Genomic DNA, 21,272 nt, shown 5'->3' with positions numbered 1-21,272 from the left:
AACCATTAAGCTGCCCCAAATCATTAAGGAACTTGTTAAGAACACTACTAGAAGAATTGTGTATAATTATTAAGACCTGGAGAAATCAGGAAAAACTTGCATTTCATCCGGTGCAAGCTTCAGAGAGAAAACTAAGATGGTCAAAGACGAGACGTCACCATTTTGGTGTCCGCATCAAATTTATTCGACAAAAAGTTATTTATATACATTAAAAAAAAAAAACATGAAGTGCATGTTTCAAATTACTTTTGTGAAATAATGTTCCAATATGTAAAATTGTCATTCAGGGTAATGGTCCAGACTTTGATTTTTCCATTACATTTTTAAATAGACATAAAATGGCAAGTTAAAAAATAAATTTGTTTTCTTTTTCAAATAAGTGTTGGCTGTGTTATATTAAAAGTTTAGGCACCGAATAGGCACTTTGTTAGAGGTCATTCAGTGTAACAGGAACAAGAAGCCCTTCTGAAATCATATAAAACTCAGTCATTTAACAGTCGTGACATCATCAAAAGGCACCCTGAAGACCATCCTGTAGAACAGTGTTTATTGCTCTTAAATATTTGATAATTTCACCTTTTAATGGTGTGGTAACCTAAGTTACAAACATGCATGTCATTGTGTGACACCCCCCCCACCCCAAATATTGTACGTTTTTTTGAAAATGTAAAGCTCTGTTGGATTACAAATTTAGGAAAGTACATTGTATTAACAAATTTAATATAGATAATAATTCTGGGGTTTTTTTCCAGAAGATTGTTGAGTTTCCAGCAGGAGATTTCTGCCGGACCTGTTTTCAGACTCTCACCATCGTTGCCTCTATGCATTAGACTAGTTATGCTGATTAGGAGTATTGGTGATACTCTGTCTGGGCAGGTTTTCCCAAAACCTGTATATTTAATTGACATGCTTTGTTCAACCTCAATGTAAATCCCTCCCCATTTGGAATGTATATAACCTATCAGGTATACTGTTAAATCAGACTGTTTTCGGACGACCTGCAGCACAGAGAGTTCTCATTAAAAGGATCACTTCTGTTTGATCCCGACGTCTCCTGGTCTCTACTTCAAGAAACAACAGAAGTTCACAACAGCTCATTTAAAATAGTTGGCCAGTTGATAGCGTGCAATATAAGCTGAAGTCGAAATTTTGTCATGCAGGGTAGAGAATTTGCTTTGCACCAAACAGAGAGAGTTGCCACCAAAGACTGTAAAAAGCCCAAAAGTAAATGCAGACCCAGTGGTTTGGGCAGCACTCTTAGCAAGAAAATAAGAAAGGTATTGAGGATCGCAATTGTCAAAATAATAGCTTACCAACATTTCTGAACATAGATTCAAAAGTTCAAGAGCAGCCATTGAAGGGATTTCTAAACCCAAAATACCCATCCTGACATTGTCATTTATGATGGCAAACAAAGTATTCATAAATATAGCTGCGAGTAGTAATTTTTGGGGCCGAGCAATTTAGAAACGAAGTGACAAGCTAAGCAAGGCAGGCATGACAGGGAGCATCAGTAGAATAAAATGCTTATTATTTTTCTAAATCTGCTTCTGCTGTCATTTACTTAGGAATATAAGTTAAAACTAACTTAGTGATACAGACTATCAATACTAAAACATTGCAATTATGGGAACAATGACAATATTCTCACCTTTTTTTTTTCAAAATGTCATTCAGAGTAACAAACCATGGGCATTCAGTGTAACAGATATATTTATATAAAAATGAAACAACATTCTTATTCTGGCCTGCAATTATTAAAAATATATAAAACAGTTATGCGGTCATGCTACATTTGATTATATTTTAAATTAATTTCCCTTCCTTACAAAAACTTATTGCTGACAATAACCTAGTGGTTTGAATGATAGTGGCAAAGTATTAAGATTTAAAAATCGTTGTACTGAGATCGTTAAAATTAGTCTTTAAATTTGTCAAATGATTCTTGTTTCGAATTAAATTGCAAGATTTGTTTTGGTATGTAAACAATTTTTTTATTGAAAGACATTTTAGTGGGTGTCCTCTGTAAATCATGGTAAAAATGTTTTGTTTTGGCTAAAAATATAAACCGGACATTCTGATGGATGGGATTTTTTAAAAAGCTGTTTTATAAACTTACTTTTTTGATGCGTTAAAACCCCTTTTCGTCTTTGACTCAATAACACTTTAGTCTGTTTGCTGGGTTATGCTAGCCCTAAATTAGCCCTCTATGTCTGGTTGCCATGGAGATCATTAGTAAAAGTCATGCTTGAAGCTAAAGGGTCAGAAGTGCGCAAAACTTTAACTTGCAAGGCTGAGATAGGAAGTGATGTGCAGGTACGCATATGAATGTGTGCTTGATTGTTGCGTGAAAGTATTACCACTTTTTATTGGATGAGAGCACTTCACTAAGCCAGATGGTGAAGAGGGTCCTTTAAAAGACACTCACATTAGCCCTTATAAACACCCCTGCGTGGCTTAAAATGGCCTCTTGAAACCTTTCAAAACCAAACCTCTTTAGTCTCTGTGGGGGCCGTAAAATCAAGGTTCATATTTCAGCACTTTTTTTTCTTTTTAATAAAACTGACCACAATGTTATACATTAATTAACTAATTGGAGATAATCAACAAACTGTTAAAGAACCATTAACGGTATATCACTTTTAAAACTGGAATTAGACCTGATGAAAATATAAGTTTATTATATTAGACCATTTTAAGTAGCATGAATTAACTAACTCGTTTGGGCACGGCACGTGAATTAGTGTTGACACGAAACCAAAATAATAACTTCGATACGATACCAGACTAAAATACCTCGATACTGATACTAAATCGATACCTTTTATTTTCTCACGCGGGTTTCTGTTGTTTTCTTTGTCATGCGCTACGCGTATATAACTCTTCTGCTTCCAATGTTTAGTGAACGGTGGAAGCAGAGCTCTGCACACACGTCCTGACTCCTACTGTCACACATTAAGAACACATTAAGCAAATTAAGAAATACAGCTCTTATAAGCGTGCTGTCCTCCTCAAAGTACCAGTACAATTAAAACTCCATATCGTACCGTTTGTGATAGCGGGGTATCGCGATACTTAGTACACTACCGTGAATATACACTCACCTAAAGGATTATTAGGAACACCTGTTCAATTTCTCATTAATGCAATTATCTAATCAACCAATCACATGGCAGTTGCTTCAATGCATTTAGGGGTGTGGTCCTGGTCAAGACAATCTCTTGAACTCCAAACCGAATGTCAGAATGGGAAAGAAAGGTGATTTAAGCAATTTTGAGCGTGGCATGGTTGTTGGTGCCAGACGGGCCGGTCTGAGTATTTCACAATCTGCTCAGTTACTGGGATTTTCACGCACAACCATTTCTAGGGTTTACAAAGAATGGTGTGAAAAGGGAAAAACATCCAGTATGCGGCAGTCCTGTGGGCGAAAATGCCTTGTTGATGCTAGAGGTCAGAGGACAATGGGCCGTATGATTCAAGCTGATAGAAGAGCAACTTTGACTGAACCCGGTACCACTCATCTCCACTACAAATAGGAAAAGAGGCTACAATTTGCACGAGCTCACCAAAATTGGACAGTTGAAGACTGGAAAAATGTTGCCTGGTCTGATGAGTCTCGATTTCTGTTGAGACATTCAGATGGTGGAGTCAGAATTTGGCGTAAACAGAATGAGAACATGGATCCATCATGCCTTGTTACCACTGTGGAGGCTGGTGGTGGTGGTGTAATGGTGTGGGGGATATTTTCTTGGCACACATTAGGCCACTTAGTGCCAATTGGGCATCGTTTAAATGCCACGGCCTACCTGAGCATTGTTTCTGACCATGTCCATCCCTTTATGACCACCATGTACCCATCCTCTGATGGCTACTTCCAGCAGGATAATGCACCATGTCACAAAGCTCGAATCATTTCAAATTGGTTTCTTGAACATGACAATGAGTTCACTGTACTAAAATGGCCCCCACAGTCACCAGATCTCAACCCAATAGAGCATCTTTGGGATGTGGTGGAACGGGAGCTTCATGACCTGGATGTGCATCCCACAAATCTCCATCAACTGCAAGATGCTATCCTATCAATATGGGCAAACATTTCTAAAGAATGCTTTCAGCACCTTGCTGAATCAATGCCACGTAGAATTAAGGCAGTTCTGAAGGCGAAAGGGGGTCAAACACAGTATTAGTATGGTGTTCCTAATAATCCTTTAGGTGAGTATATACGATGAAGACTATGCATTGTTGTTTTACATTTGATTACTCTCTATTGATAAAGACTGTTCTGTTGTGACTTTACACTGTTTCCCTCAGAATTCACAAAAACATTGCAGTAAATAAATGTTTGACTGATTTCAGTAATCTCAGCAGTCATCATTTAGTTGTAATTATGAAAGTATGAATATATTGACATTATATGAAGCACCCTCCTCTCAAGGCATCAGCCATAAAATATTAATAATGAGAAAAATAAACACACAAACAACCATACTGAACAACCACTAGTGAAAATGTTCAACAACAGCCCGGTGGATGGACCTGTCCAGCCTGACTGACAGCATTCAGAGATGCTGATGTGACATTAATAGGATGGTTCAAATCTGGGTAGACAATCATGCGGCAGGGAAAGTCAATGAGATTCCTCAGGTAACATGGGAGCGGCTACAGCACTGACCTCTCTGCGCCGTGATGCCCAACAGCTCTGTTTTATCTTCCATACTACTGCTGCCACCAGAAGCAAGGACAGGAAACAGCTACACACAAGACAAAAGAGGAAATGGAAAGGAAGAGGACAACTGTTAAGGGTTTTGGATGTTCCATTATGGAAAACACTGAGAAAACCATGTTCCAATGAGCCATGCCAAAATCACATCTCAAGCACACACACAGGGCTGTTCATATTTAATGGATTAGAGGTAGTTGCACATCCGCAGGTGTGCTAAAGATCAGGAGTGTTGGTGTCCTCATGGTAACAGGGCCAAAGCTCATGAATGTGCCTCTCATGTAGAAGAGAACTGGGCTGTATGCGGGGGAATCATAAATGTGTAGGTGCATGTTTATACCTTATACGTGCAGGTGTGTGCAGAGCTGCAATACATTCGCTTTGGGTCTTGGGAATAGCTCACCCCCACACACACACACTCACTCACACAGACCAAGGCTATGAAGAGTTGGTGTAATTTATCATGGCTGAGCTGACATAACTAATGATGAGGAACCACAGCCGACCACAGCCACAGCTTGGTGTAACTATGTTATGTGCAGTGTTGGTATCATATGTGTCTTAGGCATGATGCATGACCACATCTGAGTTATTATCATATTTTAAATCACCCTTTTGCTGTTTGTGAATCAGTACAAACTAAAAAATGTAATGTGTGTACGCGACAGAAACATAGGGCGACTTTGCTGTATATGGTCTACGCCACCTGCTTCCTGAATCAATAACATATTACAGGAGGTCTTCAAGAGGTGAATTAGAGCTTAGAGCAATATCACACCCCAATCCGACTAGTTCCATAAAAATGTACAGCATTTAGATTGCAGTATGTCAGAATATCTGTGACTTCAGAAGTTCAAAGACTTCACGAGTAATTCATGTGATTGCTTATTACACAAGCGAAGTGTCTTACCTGAAGAACGTGACAAAGAACTGAACCAAATCCATGAAGTTACTGTGTTGAGAGAAAGCGATCTGAGAAGAAAAGAGAAACCGGAGTTAAATAGTGGGGAAAAAAAACATTTATTTTCATGCTTATGCATGAGTGTTCATGTGCTTTGAGTTTTTCCAAACAGGACATGGGAGCAAATGTTTCGTTCCCGACTGTACCAATACTGCCCCCTGCTGATACATGACCCTCTCTCTCTTTCTTTCCTTCTCTCTCTCTCTCTACAGACACGATCACAAGAAAACCACATCTCTAGAGTTTCAGACTCTCCAATTTAATTCAAATAATAAGTAATCACATTATTTTGGCATAACTATGTTACTATGATAGTTCTCCAATGACAAGGAGAGAGCAAGAGGTGAAAAAGAGCGATGGCTTTTCACACTAGGCTTGACCCTGAGCTAGCATCTTTATTAAAATGAAGCAATGAACAATGTTTCATACCTGAAATTCAATTCAATCCTGGGTTATTAATGCCTAATCCAGAACAGTATTGATACTTTTTTTAATGTCAAAGCCAAATTGCAGTACCAAAGTTATAGGAGCGTAGAGCAGGGTTTATTTATTTATATATTTATCTTTTTGATGCCACAAACCCCTAAATATGATCATCCTTGCGCAAGGAATCCCCCCCCTAAAATTGAAAAGGCCCAATTTATACGGAGGAAAAATTTGTATATTTTTGTAAGGTATTTAGTTCGACTGCTACATGATGAAATTTAAATATTTTTGACATTTATTTTAATCATTTTATGATTGAAATATATACTATATATACAGTTTTTTTTTCTTCAATCTAGGTCATCTAGATTTTTTCTTATTTATTTTTACATTGTCTCAACCTTTAACAAGCAGCAACCGATCATAAACTTCTACAGTGCTTACTCCATTAAATATTCATACAGCACAATTTCACACATTGTGTTTAGTGTTGGAGGAAGGGAAAAAACATTGAAAAGCGATAGCAAACGCTCCTCTGCAGTTTCCTTGTTTTTTTTTTTCTAGTATTTTTCAGAATATATAAAACAACCAGAGGAGATTTACATGTCGACGTTTACCCAGATTGTCAAGCTGTTATTAAAATTGTTCACATGCTCACTGTGTTCTGTACTAGTCATATCAGTGTTATTAACCTTGCAAATAGGCAAATGAGAATGTTAACCAAGGGCTTACAAAGGGTTTACAGTGTGGAGAAAAACAAACCCTGATTAGCCTGGATTAATTAAATTACTAACCCAGCGTGTGAAACATGGAACAAGCCCACAATTATGTTAACACAGTGTTTAAAATGACCCTTTCCCACATGAAATTAGCAGTGCAACAGCTTCTAACAGTTACATCACTTGCTGCCCCTCTTTTTAGGGATGCACAGTCTCAAACTGTCTACCATAAAGAGGGCAGAGTCCAGGGGACACCGGAGACATTTCCACTTTAAAATACTGTCATTTTCTCTCCATCTTTCAAACGAGCTTACTCTTCCCTCTCTATTCCTCCAGGCATTTCCAAAATAAGCACAGGATTTTCGGCGAGGGAGAGGTAGAGTACAGGGTAAAAGAGAACATGCCAGACGTCCACAGCATGGAGGGTGAATTCACACAGAGCTCTCATTGAGCAGATGCTGCGCACTGATACAGCCTCACTCACACGCCACAACCTCCTCATGCTCAGCCACAGTCTCAAAGACAAACGGGGTCTGACTCACAGCTCCAGCACTCACTGATACCCACACACATTCAACATAAAACAATAGCAATCCGACTATCACTGTCACTCACGCATGACAACCTGCGTCTCACATGGGCATTCATGTGCTGCGTGTGTGACGTAAACACTAAATATAGCTTGTTAGTCATGATTCGGGGGATAATGACATGACTTGAGCAAACTAACCAAGAGGGAACATTCTTGTACACCTGTCAAGTTTAGCTATTTAGTGGAACTGAAACGCACGTTGTTTTGTGTGGTCTGAGGAGGAGGAGGACGTTAACGGAAGCCTAGGTCACAATCAAGCTGAATACAAACAGAAATGATCAAGCCTGTAGAATCAACTAATGCAACACTAGTCGCATACTCTCTTGAGTAGGTACTTATTTCGAATAAGCAAAAACTTCACAGCCGCTAAAAAGTACATACTATATAATAAGGATGTGTAGTATGAATGTAATCTGGACGTACTACATTCGCCACGTTGTCATTATCATGTGACCTACCGGTGTCAGGTACGTTGCTTCACTACCATTCATGAATCCTTTCCCGTGGCCTCATGGGATAGTAAAGCGTCCATCATATGCACACTTCAGAATCCCGCCAGAAGAAGTAGGTCATCTGGGTACTTTTTGCCTACTCTTTTATAAGTACTGTGAATTCAGATACTGTTTCTACCTACTGTATAATCGGGAAGTATGCGATTTCAAATGAAGCCACAGTTTAAAGGAGAAGCGTTTCATTTCTGCACCACTAGGAAATGCAAAAATCCAAATACGTGTCCCAAACACTCTTTACATTCTTCCCCCGTCGGCATTTGTTTGCACAAACAGGCAGTCCTACCCCAAACTCAAGCCATTGGCTGAGGCAGAAGTTGACATGTTGGACTGCTCAAACAAACAGATCAATGTTTTTAAAAGCATGACACAGCCACACTCCTGTGAAGTCAACCTTCGAATAAGCTTACTTGTCTCTGAACATTAAACTGGGAGTCCAGTGCATATTACATTTTTTTGGTTGAATCTCATAAAACCTGCCTTTCCACCATTTCCGACAAACGGCACTCATTTCCAATGTAGAGTCGTACAGGAGATGTGTAGAGTTCTGTTTTGAGGTTCATGTGCATTAAAATATTGACATTTTTTGCAGCTAGACTCAATACGAGCACCCAACCGAATGTAATTCTAAATCAAAACTACTATGAGCGTGAGGTGAGTTGCCAACATTTTTGCACTAAAACGTTATTCCTTCAACTATTTTTGTAGATAAAAAAAATTATGATGTAATTATTTACATTGATTAGCACTAAAAAATCCTCCCTTTTTCAGACGTATAAGCGACAATGTTTTATTTTGTGTGGATATATCCATAGATTCATTATTCGTTAATTTCGCCTTGGTAAATAAGCGGAGGGTATCGTCAGCTTCTATGCAAATGTTGTACGACTGTTGAAAAAAGCTAACCTTGAAATCTAGACGCACCCTAGCGGCAGAAAATTTATTTTGCCGTGAGTGTAGTCTAGCAACTCTCGGTAGACCTCAGAGCTGGAAAAACCAAACTCTGGTCAGGCCAATCACAGCGTGTGTAGAGTCGGTGGGCGGGCTTAACATAAATGACGGAGCGGAGTTGCGGAGGTTCTTGGTGCTACAGGTAAACAAAGAAGCTGACGATCAGCGTCTTTCAAATCGGTTTTGGCCGCTACTCTGGAAGACTTGGAGTTAAGCTTTTCTTTGAGGAAAGAACGGCACTGATGTCATTCGTAAGAAAGGAAGATGCATTCAGAGTTTAATCTATCAACTAACGTTAGCTCCGTCTCGGTTGGTTGTGGCGCTATCCAATTGCGTGCAGAGGGAATTTGACAGACAAGCGTTTATCCCGCCCCTCGGATTGAGCCCTGTCAATGGTGAGTTTCCAGACCAAACATCTTGATGTGGGTCTGGCTTGTCAGGCTAGAAAAAAGCAACTTTACTTTAGTCATATTTCATCACAAAATTTTGCGCAATAAAGCCAAAAAAATGATGTGAATACATAATTATAATTTTATTTATATTGTATTTAAAACACAGTGGTAGCATTTGTTGTACTGCAATATTATTTTACTGTAATCAACGGCGGAAATGGCCACAATTCACTAGACTAGACGGACTCTAATTTGGAAAGGTGTTTTTTTGGGGGGAGGTGACCTTTAGATGACCGTTCGAATGCATTTAATTACAAAAACCTTTATAATCTATAATAACGTTAAAATAATTTCATGTTCCCTTTAAATTGTTCTTTTTATTATTATTATTTGGGGTACAGAATCTCTGCTTGGAGATTCAAATTAAACATACATCGTTTAGGAATCTACATATGTGGTGCATGCACAGTTTAAGAGGTTACAGAAACCTAAATAAATTGTCCTCAGGTTAAAGAAAACTGTAGAATTGTTTGGATGGTTACAGTACATCTCAGTTTAGTGCTTTGAAAATGAACAATTGTTAAACATGTAAAGGTGAATCTAGTTGTAAGGTAAAGGGAATGAGGAGACAAGAAGTTCTTCTCAAAGTGTCCGGACACTTATCAGTAACATTAATACATTGCAAGCAACACTGGATATTGCAAACTACAGAAGATGAATATGATGCAAGTGCAACCATGCATTTCCATTAAAACTGTGAGACAGGGTAATGGAACAAAAGCTTAAAAATGTCCACAAAAGATAATGTCTCCAGACAGGCGGTCACCTCCACAGGCTACAGCAATCAGCGGTAAGCACCAGCTATCTGAAGAATAACAGAAAGACATTTAAATTCTACTTTTATTTTCCATTTATTTGCTTTGTTAAAAAATGACTGTGTTGTCATATGTGATGTTGGATTAAAGATCCTTGCGCAGCGGTGTGCTGCATCTCGCATAGCCAGGCCTTCAGACCTCACGGCAGAAGGTCTGGTCTCTATCGCAGCTTTCATTGGTCGAGGTTCCACGTCATGTTTAGGTGCGTGAAACTGTAAAGTCGGTGTCCCAACAATAACAGACCGGCATGCGTCTATAAATTATTCATTCAAGAATGTTGTGCAAGTTTACTGCAACAATGGAGCCGCGAATTTCACATACTTTTGAAAATCCAGCGTTTAGCTGCTCCTGATAAGGATGTGTTATGGTTTTCACTCGATACATAATGAAAATTCAAGCCCTTTTCGGGCAAGACGGCCAGATAATTTTTTGATGATCATTTATTATTATTTGTAGAGCAGATAATTTCAGGTACGTTAACACTGCTTTATCCATTTCAAAGTTTCTGTAATGGCATTTGTTAAAGTTACGTCTATTCAGATTTTCGGTCAAAATCACAGTTCATCATTCCAGATCATTTACCTCAAGCGGTCTGCTTTGAAGTTCTGTGAGGAATAAGACGTGCACCAATGGAGAAGCATTTCCATTGGCTGCGGTCTGCCGGTATTGGCCAATCACAAAAGTCGACATTGTGCAGCCAATATAACAGAATATCCTGCTACGTTTGTATTATTATATATTACGCTACGTTTATGTGGCTATTATATTGTAGACTATTGAGTGGATGAAATATAGAAATCCTTTTAATTCCCGGACTCCATCCCCATTTCCACCCCTGACTGTAATAAAGAACAAAATGACTTTAATCCAGTAGAGGATCTTATGAATTGAGAATAATGAACAAACATGAAACACACAAAACCATAGTAATTCTTTAAATAAATAAATTAATTAATTAAATAAATAAGTAAATAAATAAATAGGTTTATGTAAAATAAAGGATCTTTTAATTTGGGGGTGAAATTTAACTTGTAAATTTTGCTTTTAAATAACATTCACGCACATAAAGTCAGCACATGAACGCTCCTACTATACTCCTGTTTAGATTCACACGCACACACACTTCCAAATCACCGGCCAAAAACTACACAGGCCGCACAGACTCTGACCATAGGAAAAAAGAAAACAAGAGGCAGAAACAGAAGGATGGAATTGTGCTTCTTCTGAACTTTCTGATCTCTCTTATTCCTCTCAGGCTCTTCCCTCAGTCTCGCTTTCAAATAAGCATGTGTTTCAACTTAACATTCCTTCTGACACGCTCAGTCTCAGCCTGCCATGTTTACAGAGCAGGTTTTGAACGCTGCGTTTTTCTCCAGCCCAACGCTCTCGTCGTTCTCCTCTAAACTCCTGACAAAAGCCCCTCTGTCCTCCAGAGTTACCACGGCGCAACCCCTGCCCATATTCGCTCTCGGATCTGCACAAACATTCTCTGTTAGATAAAACGTGGAATCCAAAGGTCAGTTCTAGAAGGCAAAGGCGAGCGAGAGAGACAATAAGCGTTACCTGTAAAATTCACCCTTTCTCCATGAGCTGAGGAGAGAACGTGCTCTAGAATAGTGGACGGACAATCAAACACAAACTCTGAGTTTCAGCGTCCGAGCACAGGAGGGTAAGCTAGATCACTTTCCAAAGCAAAGGAAGAGAGGAGGGGGAAAGGAAAAGAGGAGGAGAGGAGAAGAGAAGAGGGAGGGAAAGTAAAGCTCTGCCAAATTAATTCCAGACCAGACAGAAAAGGCCAAAGATATATGAGAAAAAATAAAAGGACATGGCCTTGGTGAATTTACAGACGGAAGCAGCAGATAAGAAAGCAAAACAAAACACGAAGACCCTTGCTGATGTTTACTTGGCGCTCGCACACACACACACAGTCGTGACATTTTCTCTGTGTACGTCGCCAGACCCAATAACGTGCAAACTCCTCTCACCTGGATTTTGACTGGCCAGGTGAAGTTGCTGACGTAAACGTAGAAGGTAATGTTGGCATTGCTACGGAAATCGAATTTCTCGTTGGAGAAGCTTTCCTTGAACTCCTTTATGTTGCTGCGGGAGACTATAGGGATTTCCTCACCAGCTTGAGTCCCAGCTGCTCAGAAAGGAGGCAATGCAGGGTGAGAGGAAGAAAGAGAGATTCAACTGCACACACAGATCATTTATGATGTGATCACAATGTTTAACACATGTGGGGGGGGGGTCCATACCTGCAAAGCTGGTAGCCCATGTGATGTTGAGGTTAAAGTTTTTTGAGGCATTAATGAACATATCCAGATCTCGATTTTGCTGAAAAGGAAACCCAAAAGACATTCAGACAAAAAAAAAAACTAAAAACTAAATACATGTTAAAATAAATACATTTATAAAATAAATAAAAATGTATTCTTATGATGGCAAAGCTGAATTTTCAGCATCATTACTCCAGTCTTCAGTGTCACATGATCCTTCAGAAATCCTTTTATTTTGCTGATTAGGTGCTCAGATGACATTTCTTATTATTATTATCAATGTTGAAAACGGCTGTGCTGCTTAACAAATGGTGATACTTTTTTCAGGATTCTTTGATGAATAGTTCAGTGAACAGCTTTTTTGCATTCATTAAATTGATTTATTATATATATATATGACATGTGAACAGCTTTTTTGCATTTATTAAATTGATTTATTATAAATATATACACACACACACACACACACACACACACACACACACACACACACACACACACACACACACACACACACACACACACACACACACACACACACACACACACACACACACACACACACACACACACACACACACACACACACACACACACACACACATTATTATCATCATTATTAAATAGAAGCATTATAAATGTCTTCACTGTCACTCTTGATCAACTTAATGTATCCTTGATGAATAAAAGTAATAATAAAAATATTTATTTCTTTTTTCCACAAATCTTACCACAAATGTTTTTTTTTTATATACAAAAACAAAAAAAAGGGAAAGAAAAAACAGACAGACCAAGGAACACCAGGCAAAATCGTCATAGATTCCCAGAAATGCTCAACATCATGTAAAACCAAAAAAAAAACAAGACATATACATCTCAATTTGTGTTCAGATAAGATATACAGTTTTTCCAATATGCTTCACATTTCCTCCTGGCATGTCTCAGAGAGAAAGTCAAATGTTCCATAACATACATTTCCTGTACTATTTCTATCCATTCGGCAATTGTCGGGGACTCTTTACCTAGCCATTTCCTAGTTATTGCTTTCTTGCTACCTGCTAAAAGTATTTGTAACGAATATCTGTCTTTCTCAGCCCTGTTGGTAGATTTCCTAAATATATAACGCTGAAATTAAACTCAAGTTCTCTGCCGATTATTGACCTAATTGCCTTCACCACATCTACCCAGTACAATACCACAAATTTTTTAATAGTATTGTTTCCACCAAAATGTTAAGCAGCAAAAACTGTTTTCAGCATTGATAATAATAATAATAAATGTTTCTCTAGCAGAAAATCAGCATATTCGAATGAATTCTGAAGGATCATGTGACACCTAAGACTGGAGTAAAAGATTAGAGATGCTGAAAATTATTATTATTATTTTTAAATCACAGGGATAAATTACATTATAGAACATGAATTAATATAATTCTATAATGTAATGTATTTCTGTTATAAACTAAATTATCAGCAGCCATTATATGGAAAATAGTTATTTTAAATTGTTTTACTGTTGGCTCTTGATTAACTAAATGCAGCCTTGGTGAACATAAGAAACTTCTTTCAAAAACATTTAACAACAATAAACAAATGTAATGTTTACAAACTTATGTAATATATCAAATATTTTGAGGGTGAATTTCCAGCAAAATATCTACACTATTGTTCAAAAGTTGAGTCTCTCTCTTATGCTCACCAAGTCTGCATTTATGTACTGTTTGGGAGCAATACAAATGTGAAAAAAGTAATAAATTAGCTGCATTCTGTTTCTACCCAATTTTAACTTATGAACATGTCCTTGGTAAAGCACCCTCATGATGTACAATTTCCTCTGTTCAACAGTGAAGTTCCATTAGATCATAACAAGATCAATCGTGTTTACAAATCAAGCTAAGATGTCGGTCTTGATTTATTGACACCCAGTTGACCACAAAAGTATGACTATGGGGGGAAAAAACGCTTTTTGAACAGCGTCTTTTCAGCGTAACGCACCTCATCCGGAGTTGCCACAAAGTTGATGGCAGTGTAGTACCGGTCGTCCTCCTGTGACAAACTGAAGGTAAACTGGTAGTCTATCAGCAGAGTGTCTGTGTGTTGGAGATAAAGATATAGTAGTGTGTGTGAAAGAAGAAAATGGTTGAGAGATAATATTGGAAAAGTATTACTCTGAGACGTTAATATCTGGATATTTTCACAGATTGACAAACGTGCACAGGTTTGTGCTTTCTGTCTGGGTCAGTCAGGAAAATGAGTAGTTCTGAAAATGACTAAATAAAAGAGCCACAATGAACAGCCATCAGCCGCTGCACTGACATACTCACAATAACACGTTCCCTTCAGAGGGTTGCCCTGGTAACGGTTCTCCACCTCACACCTGAGAGATCGAACGAAACAAAAGAGCTCAGTGTAAAAATGAATAGAATTAGAGGGAACAGAGTTTGATAGAGACAAGATAACGATAAGCTATCTGACGTATATTTGACAAATTACTCCTAATGGCAGAGTGGAGAAAGCCTCAAGAGACTGAGTGTGTGTGTGTGTGTGTGTGTGTGTGTGTGTGTGTGCACTTACACATGGCAGCGGTCTCCTTTGATGCCCTTGGTGGTACAGAAGCACTTGCCATTGTTAGAGTTACACATGCTGGCATGGCCGTTGCACTTACACGCTGGAAATGATCAACAAAACACACATACAGTTGAGTCCCTACCAAATGGCCAACAAAAGTCAACTGTATTTTGGCATGGGCTTGTGTTTAGACTTACGCTGACAGCTGCCCCCATTTGTGGGATCACCATAGTAACCGGAGATGCAGCTCTCACACTGTTTGCCCGTGGTGAGGTCCTCGCAACGCTCACACACACTCTCGTTGACACAAGAGCTGTGCCCGTTACACTGGCACGCTGTATGAGAGAGGAACAGACTGATTAAACGGAACAATTCAAAAGAAACAAAAACAATTCTATAAAGATGCAAAATTATCAGAAGTCAAACTGTAATATATCTGGCTATTTCAGCTATTTGATGATTCAATTAGAGTAAAGGCTGTAAAGAGATTGTTAAAATAGTCCATGTGACTCCAGTGGTTCAACCTTAATGATATGAAACGACAACAATACTTTTTGTGTTCAAAAAAACAACCAAAAATGACTTTGTTCAACAATCTCTTCTCTTCCGAGACACTCTCGTACGCGATTCACGCAAGCGCATGCGTTCATGGGATCGCGCGCCACCATTCTGCAGTAGAAATCGGAAGCGCTGAACTGTGTGAATAGCACAACAACGCAAATAGCATAAGAGAGTGTCACGAAGGAAAAGAGATTGTTGAATAAAGTCGTTGTTTTTGCACACAAAAAGTATTCTGGTTGCTTCATAACATTAAGGTTGAACCACTGGAGTCAGATGGAATATTTTAACGATCTCTTTACTACCTTTCTGGGCCTTGAAAGTGGTTGTTGTGTCTATGTGGGGTCAGAGAGCTCTCGGATTTCATCAAAAAGATCTTCATTTGTGTTCTGAAGATGAACGAAGGTTTTACGGGTTTAGAGCGACATGAGGCTGAGACAGAAGTTTCATTTTTGGGCGAACTAACCCTTTAAACCCTGAAGCTTTCATTTTGACAGAAAACTACCGTTATGGTAGAAAAAGGATTACAAACGCATCTCATTACAAATCTAGTCAAATACTGTTATAATCTTCCAACAACAATGTTGCAAATTATGCAAATGTGAAAATAATGCATAACTGGTGTTTAGTCCCCGTGAACTGAGCCGTTTTGAGCTGCAGAAAACACCAGATCACAAGCTGATCGCCTGAGCAAAGTACGCACTTCCCCTTTTTTCCCCCTGACTATATACTTCATTAAATCTAATTAATTTAATTTATTAATTACATTTGATAAGGGCTTTTGATTTTAGTTTGTTTGATAAATACGTTGCCAAAGCAATGCTGCAAAACAACATTCGAGACTTTTTGTGTTATGAAGTTTTGAAATATTTTCAGTTCATTATGAAACCATGGCGGCACAGATTTGACTATGGTCTATGACTATTTCAATGGTCCACTTTAAACATTCTGTTAACTTAAAGTAACTTTGCAAGTACATGTCAACTTATGAGAACCCAAACCCTAACAGCATACTAGCATTCTACTAATACTCAAATGTGTGTCACATAAGTTTTACCTGGGCACTGGATGAAGGACCAGTTGTAGTTGCCCTCTAGCGGGCACAAGCTCACGTTCAGCATTGGCTGAGGGGCAGGAATGAGCGAGGGGCCTGAAGATGAAGGAGCGTGGAAGAGTGTCTGGATTGGACCGCGGTAAGAGCCCTCTATACACTGGCCCCGTCCTGTATTGCTGGGATCAGTGCACCACCCACAGCCAGGCTGGTCCAAACAGTAACCACAGGTCTTGTAGCCAGAACAATTCTCCGCTACAATAAAAACACATCTGTTAATCAAAGGGGGTCATGCAAAGCAATCATCTCAAAGTGAACCCTTGACAGTAGTGTCAAGTTATGAATCTGAATTGATTTTATGTCAGCTGGAAAGACTGCTTTGTCCATTACAAGTGAATAAACATGACGTGCTAATGTTCAAAGAGATGTACAAAGAGACAAAACAAGACACAGACTGACAGGCATGAATAAACTAAATGAGAGCCAGACGTACGTGGGCAGCTGTTCATGGTGTACCACTCCATGCACTGGCCGTAGGGAAAGGATGCCACATAAGCATTAGAGTCCACGCACTGCCTCATGTTACTGCACCACATGCACTCTGAGCTCCCACTGGTGCACTCATTACAGGAAGAGCGAAGGGCACAGGGCGTCCGACACTGTTTCACACTGTGGTTCGCTACAAGAACAGAGAGAAAGAGAGAATTAAAGAAAAGGTACACGAGAGAGAGAGTCTCATATCAAAAACCAACACCAAAATAATGTTCAGCTCATTTTTTTAATTATGGGTAATAAAAGGTTTTTCAATAACTGATGCCAATGGGCGATATAATATAATTAATATAATATAATATATTTTTGAAAACAAGAACAAAATTTTGAAAACAGAACATTATATTAAATATTAGTAAAATATTAAATGTAACAAATCTAATATAAAATATAATAATGACAGGTTTTTAAATTGGTAATTGGTAATAATATAATTAACATACATTTGAAATGTGTGTAAGGAATTTTGAACATGGACTCTGTGAACCATATAAGACGTTTTTAATTATATTAAGCTTATATTAAATGCTTTCGTTAAATATAACGGGTTTTACTACTAGTTTTCTGTAGTAAACACTTTTGTTTGATAACCTTTGATACTCTTCTCAACAGAACTAGTGTTCGTTTTCTGTAACCATGACCAAGTTCTCGGAAAGTTGTGTTTTCACTGAAGGTGTGACAGCTGCAGATAACACCAACTAAGGAGTTTGTTATTGTGTTTTGTGTTATTGGCCCTCACCCATTGAAATAAGAGTATAAAAGTCAGAGTGAGGGGCTTTGGTTTTTGTCATTTCATATTGCGCCAAAACGCTCACCACACACCAGCTGATTGGTGGAGAGGAGACAGAGTGATGAAGCCAATTGTATATGGGGATGATTAGGAGGCCATGATGGAGAGGGGCCAATGGGCAAATTTGGCCAGGATGCCGGGGTTACAACGCTACTCTTTATCGAAGGACATCCTGGGTTTAAGGTCTCATCCGAAGGACGGTGCTTGTTAACATGGCTTCACCATGTTAATGACAGTTTATTTTTTCCACGACAATTCAGAAAATTCTATACAATATTAGTAAAATATTAAATGAAACAGATGTAATATACAATATATAGGTTATAGGTTATTAAATATCTAAATGATATACATAACATCACAACATAAAACATAACATAACATAACATAACATGAACATTATTCATTTTTGAAAAATCGACAACATTTTGATTTCTGTTAATCAGAAAAATACTGGTAGTACTGGTCAATGCTGGGTGTGTATGTGCATCTCTCTCACTTGGACGTTCACACAGACTCCCATTCACAGAGTTGACACAGGTCGCTGCCTTCAGTCCGTTGAAAGCGGGCTCAGCCAGGTACCCACAAAAACCAGCGTCACTGGGCTCGCCCGGCAACCACTGCAGCGTGGAGTTGGTGAAGGGGGACATATCCTCCCAGCACCAGTAGGAGACATTAATCTTCCTCAGACCCACCCACGGGGTGATCAGCGCTTTTGACTGCAGCACACAGGACAATTCATATTCAATTCAGTATAACATTTTTAATGTGCTTTACATCCAAAGCAGACTAGTGCCTTACAAAACCCCCCAGGTGACAACGACCACTACATGTTATGAAGACCAAAGACTCTATGAAAGTGTGCCACAAACTCACTTGCAATGATCTGTTGTGCATCTCTTTGAGGACGAACTGGACTTTCTTCTGTGTGGTGAGAGATGCCAGCACTGCCTGGTGACTACGACACACCAGTTTAGCGTTGTCATACGAGTCCTTGGCAGTGATGAGTTTTAGACATGAATTCCCAACCAGGTGCCAACTCTCCCCGCAGATATTCCCTAAAACACAAACATGGTATAATTATCAGGGCTCCAGAGTAACATATGAGCAGGGCCGGAAATTAACAGGGGATTGGGGCAAAAATGACACCAAAATGATCATAAATGCCCACCAAATTAAGGAAAAGGAGGCAAATAAAGCCCCTACATCTATTACGACAGTCATAATTAAAGTGAAATGTAAAAAAAAAAAAAGGGTTGATTGCAGCATTACATTTCGATCTGCTCACATCAAAGATTTATTTTTATTTTGTTGTCTTTTGTTTTGTTCAGAGCGCCGAGTTCTGCACTCTCGTGAATTCTCTCATTATAAATAAGTAAGAGGTTCATTGTGCAGGGTAGACCGCTTCATTATATATTATTTATATATATATTACCGTTATATTATATTATACACAGTATTGCTGTTATAGATTATAACAGTAGTTTTTGTGAGCGAGCAGAACTGGCACTGTACTGAAGTCATTGACCACTTCAAGGGTGAACATTATTGAATCATATCTCATATGATTTGAATGTCAATGGATTAGTTAACCACATAGCTCGTGTTCATTACCAGGCAGGGTAGTGCACTCTTGGTTTCTCATCTCCCATTGGCAGTTCTGATCTGTGGCACAACTTTTACAGCTGGTCCTCTTGCTGCACACTGAGGAGGGGTTATCCTTTGGACATGCCTCATACTCCATTATCCCCCCCTGTAGCCCGGTACACAGATTAAACATGTCAGAGCAAAGAATTATAAATTCATAAATTGAATTTTTTTGAAAATTGAAAGTCATGGTTTATTAAATGTTCATTCTTACCAGAGAACTGGTGCAGTTACTATGACCAGACACACAGAGTGCTGCACACCACTGGCAGCTGTTGGTGTTGGCTGTACAGCTGTAGCAGTCTGAATATTGGTCACACTTTTCACCATCTGCATCTGAAAAACACACATAAATTACTGCATACAATGCCTGTGGCAGTAACTGTGCATTTAGTGATGCCATACTCTGAAACAATAGTGACACATACTGCTAATCCTCTAGATAAATCTGTTGTAACTCCATCTCACAGGTCATTAAAAGTACACTAGGTAACTTTTTTTTGTGTCTTACCCTGATTCACTATGGTAAGCCACTTATAAACGTTTATATTTTAGAACTGATGGGATATTTTTTTTTGCGGGAAATTGCATGCGTGTGACTCGCCATATCCGTAAATAGAGCAAAGTTGCTCTGGCTACTTTGACGCGTGTATGGTGTGGGATTGGCATAGGTTAGTTGTCACAACGAGTGAGAAAGGTTGACATGGAGCACACCAAATCTCGATCCTCCAGGGATCTCCCCTTTTTGACAACTTTCTGGGAAAAATAACACTCTGTGGCACAAATACTGTCTGCTGGTATCCATCAAATTAATAAGGAGAGCCAGCAGCCAGTTGCAACAAACCCCATAAATTAAGAGAACCAGTCATCAGTCAATTAAGAGAATCATTGACAATTCATAATTCTTAGTGATAATTTCATAATTTTAACTAATTTTCAGCATGACAGGCCACGTAAAGCTGCTTCGATTTGATTCATTTTTTAACTTTTTTTAAAAATTAATATTATGAAACTGTACAATTTAAAAATAACTGGTTTTCTAAATTTAATATACAGTACTTTATCGCGGTATAAAAATGCAATATGTATCGTTGATGTAAATGATATGACTCGCGATACAGTTTTATTCAAGTCTCATCTTACTGCATTTATAAAGTATAAATCACCAAAAAATGTAAATTCTGTCATCTACATGTCGTTTCAAACCTATGAGATTTGAAGACATCCAATGAAGAAACCAAAATTTTTTAATAAGATTTCTGTACCTCCATTTAAAGTCAATTTCCCTAAAACTTAAAAGATCTAAGAAAAATGTAAAATGTCATAAGGCATTGTAAAAAATAATCAATCGAGCGGTAATCCAAATCCAAGTTTTCTGAAGAGACATGATGGCTTTATATGACGAACAGATTTACAACGATGCGCATACTGTAGTAAACACGGTATCTCATTTGATGTTAAAATTCAGTTTTATTGTTCTGTGACACACGTAGTCAATTTACATACAGGTGGTTCAATTAAATCTTGAAATATTGTAATTTTTTATTAAGTTGTGTGTACAACAAAGTTATTGAAAATCGTTAATGTTTTGGAAATAAATCTGTTATTTAGATTTTAGTTAAATTTTATTTTAAATTATGTTCAAAATGTCGTGATCTAAATCTAAATCTATTGTTTAATAAA

The 21,272-nt window shown here is 38.4% G+C and overlaps 1 protein-coding gene across 4 annotated transcripts in view; it reads right to left on the bottom strand.

Annotated features, from left to right (window-relative positions):
• The window catches only part of atrn (attractin), a 95,458-nt gene that overhangs the window by 32,766 nt on the left and 41,420 nt on the right, over positions 1–21,272 (bottom strand). The window contains exons 13-26 of one of the 4 annotated variants that reach the window (XM_079842622.1): positions 19,804–19,925; positions 19,557–19,695; positions 18,819–19,000; positions 18,442–18,661; positions 17,094–17,279; positions 16,607–16,855; positions 15,189–15,326; positions 14,998–15,091; positions 14,748–14,800; positions 14,419–14,513; positions 12,404–12,482; positions 12,131–12,288; positions 5,631–5,692; positions 4,673–4,751 (exon numbers count right to left, since the gene is read on the bottom strand). In XM_079842622.1, coding sequence (XP_079698748.1) covers positions 4,673–4,751; positions 5,631–5,692; positions 12,131–12,288; positions 12,404–12,482; positions 14,419–14,513; positions 14,748–14,800; positions 14,998–15,091; positions 15,189–15,326; positions 16,607–16,855; positions 17,094–17,279; positions 18,442–18,661; positions 18,819–19,000; positions 19,557–19,695; positions 19,804–19,925 — 1,856 coding nt within the window. Of the gene's footprint in view, positions 1–4,672; positions 4,752–5,630; positions 5,693–8,736; positions 10,136–12,130; positions 12,289–12,403; positions 12,483–14,418; positions 14,514–14,747; positions 14,801–14,997; positions 15,092–15,188; positions 15,327–16,606; positions 16,856–17,093; positions 17,280–18,441; positions 18,662–18,818; positions 19,001–19,556; positions 19,696–19,803; positions 19,926–21,272 lie in introns of those variants that run through there. The other 3 variants (XM_079842623.1, XM_079842625.1, XM_079842624.1) reach the window with 3 other exon arrangements.

The sequence above is a fragment of the Gobio gobio genome, assembly GCF_949357685.1.
Source record: "Gobio gobio genome assembly, chromosome: 18".
In the NCBI taxonomy this organism is placed as follows: Eukaryota; Metazoa; Chordata; class Actinopteri; order Cypriniformes; family Gobionidae; genus Gobio; species Gobio gobio.
This window is presented reverse-complemented; position numbering and strand designations above follow the sequence as displayed.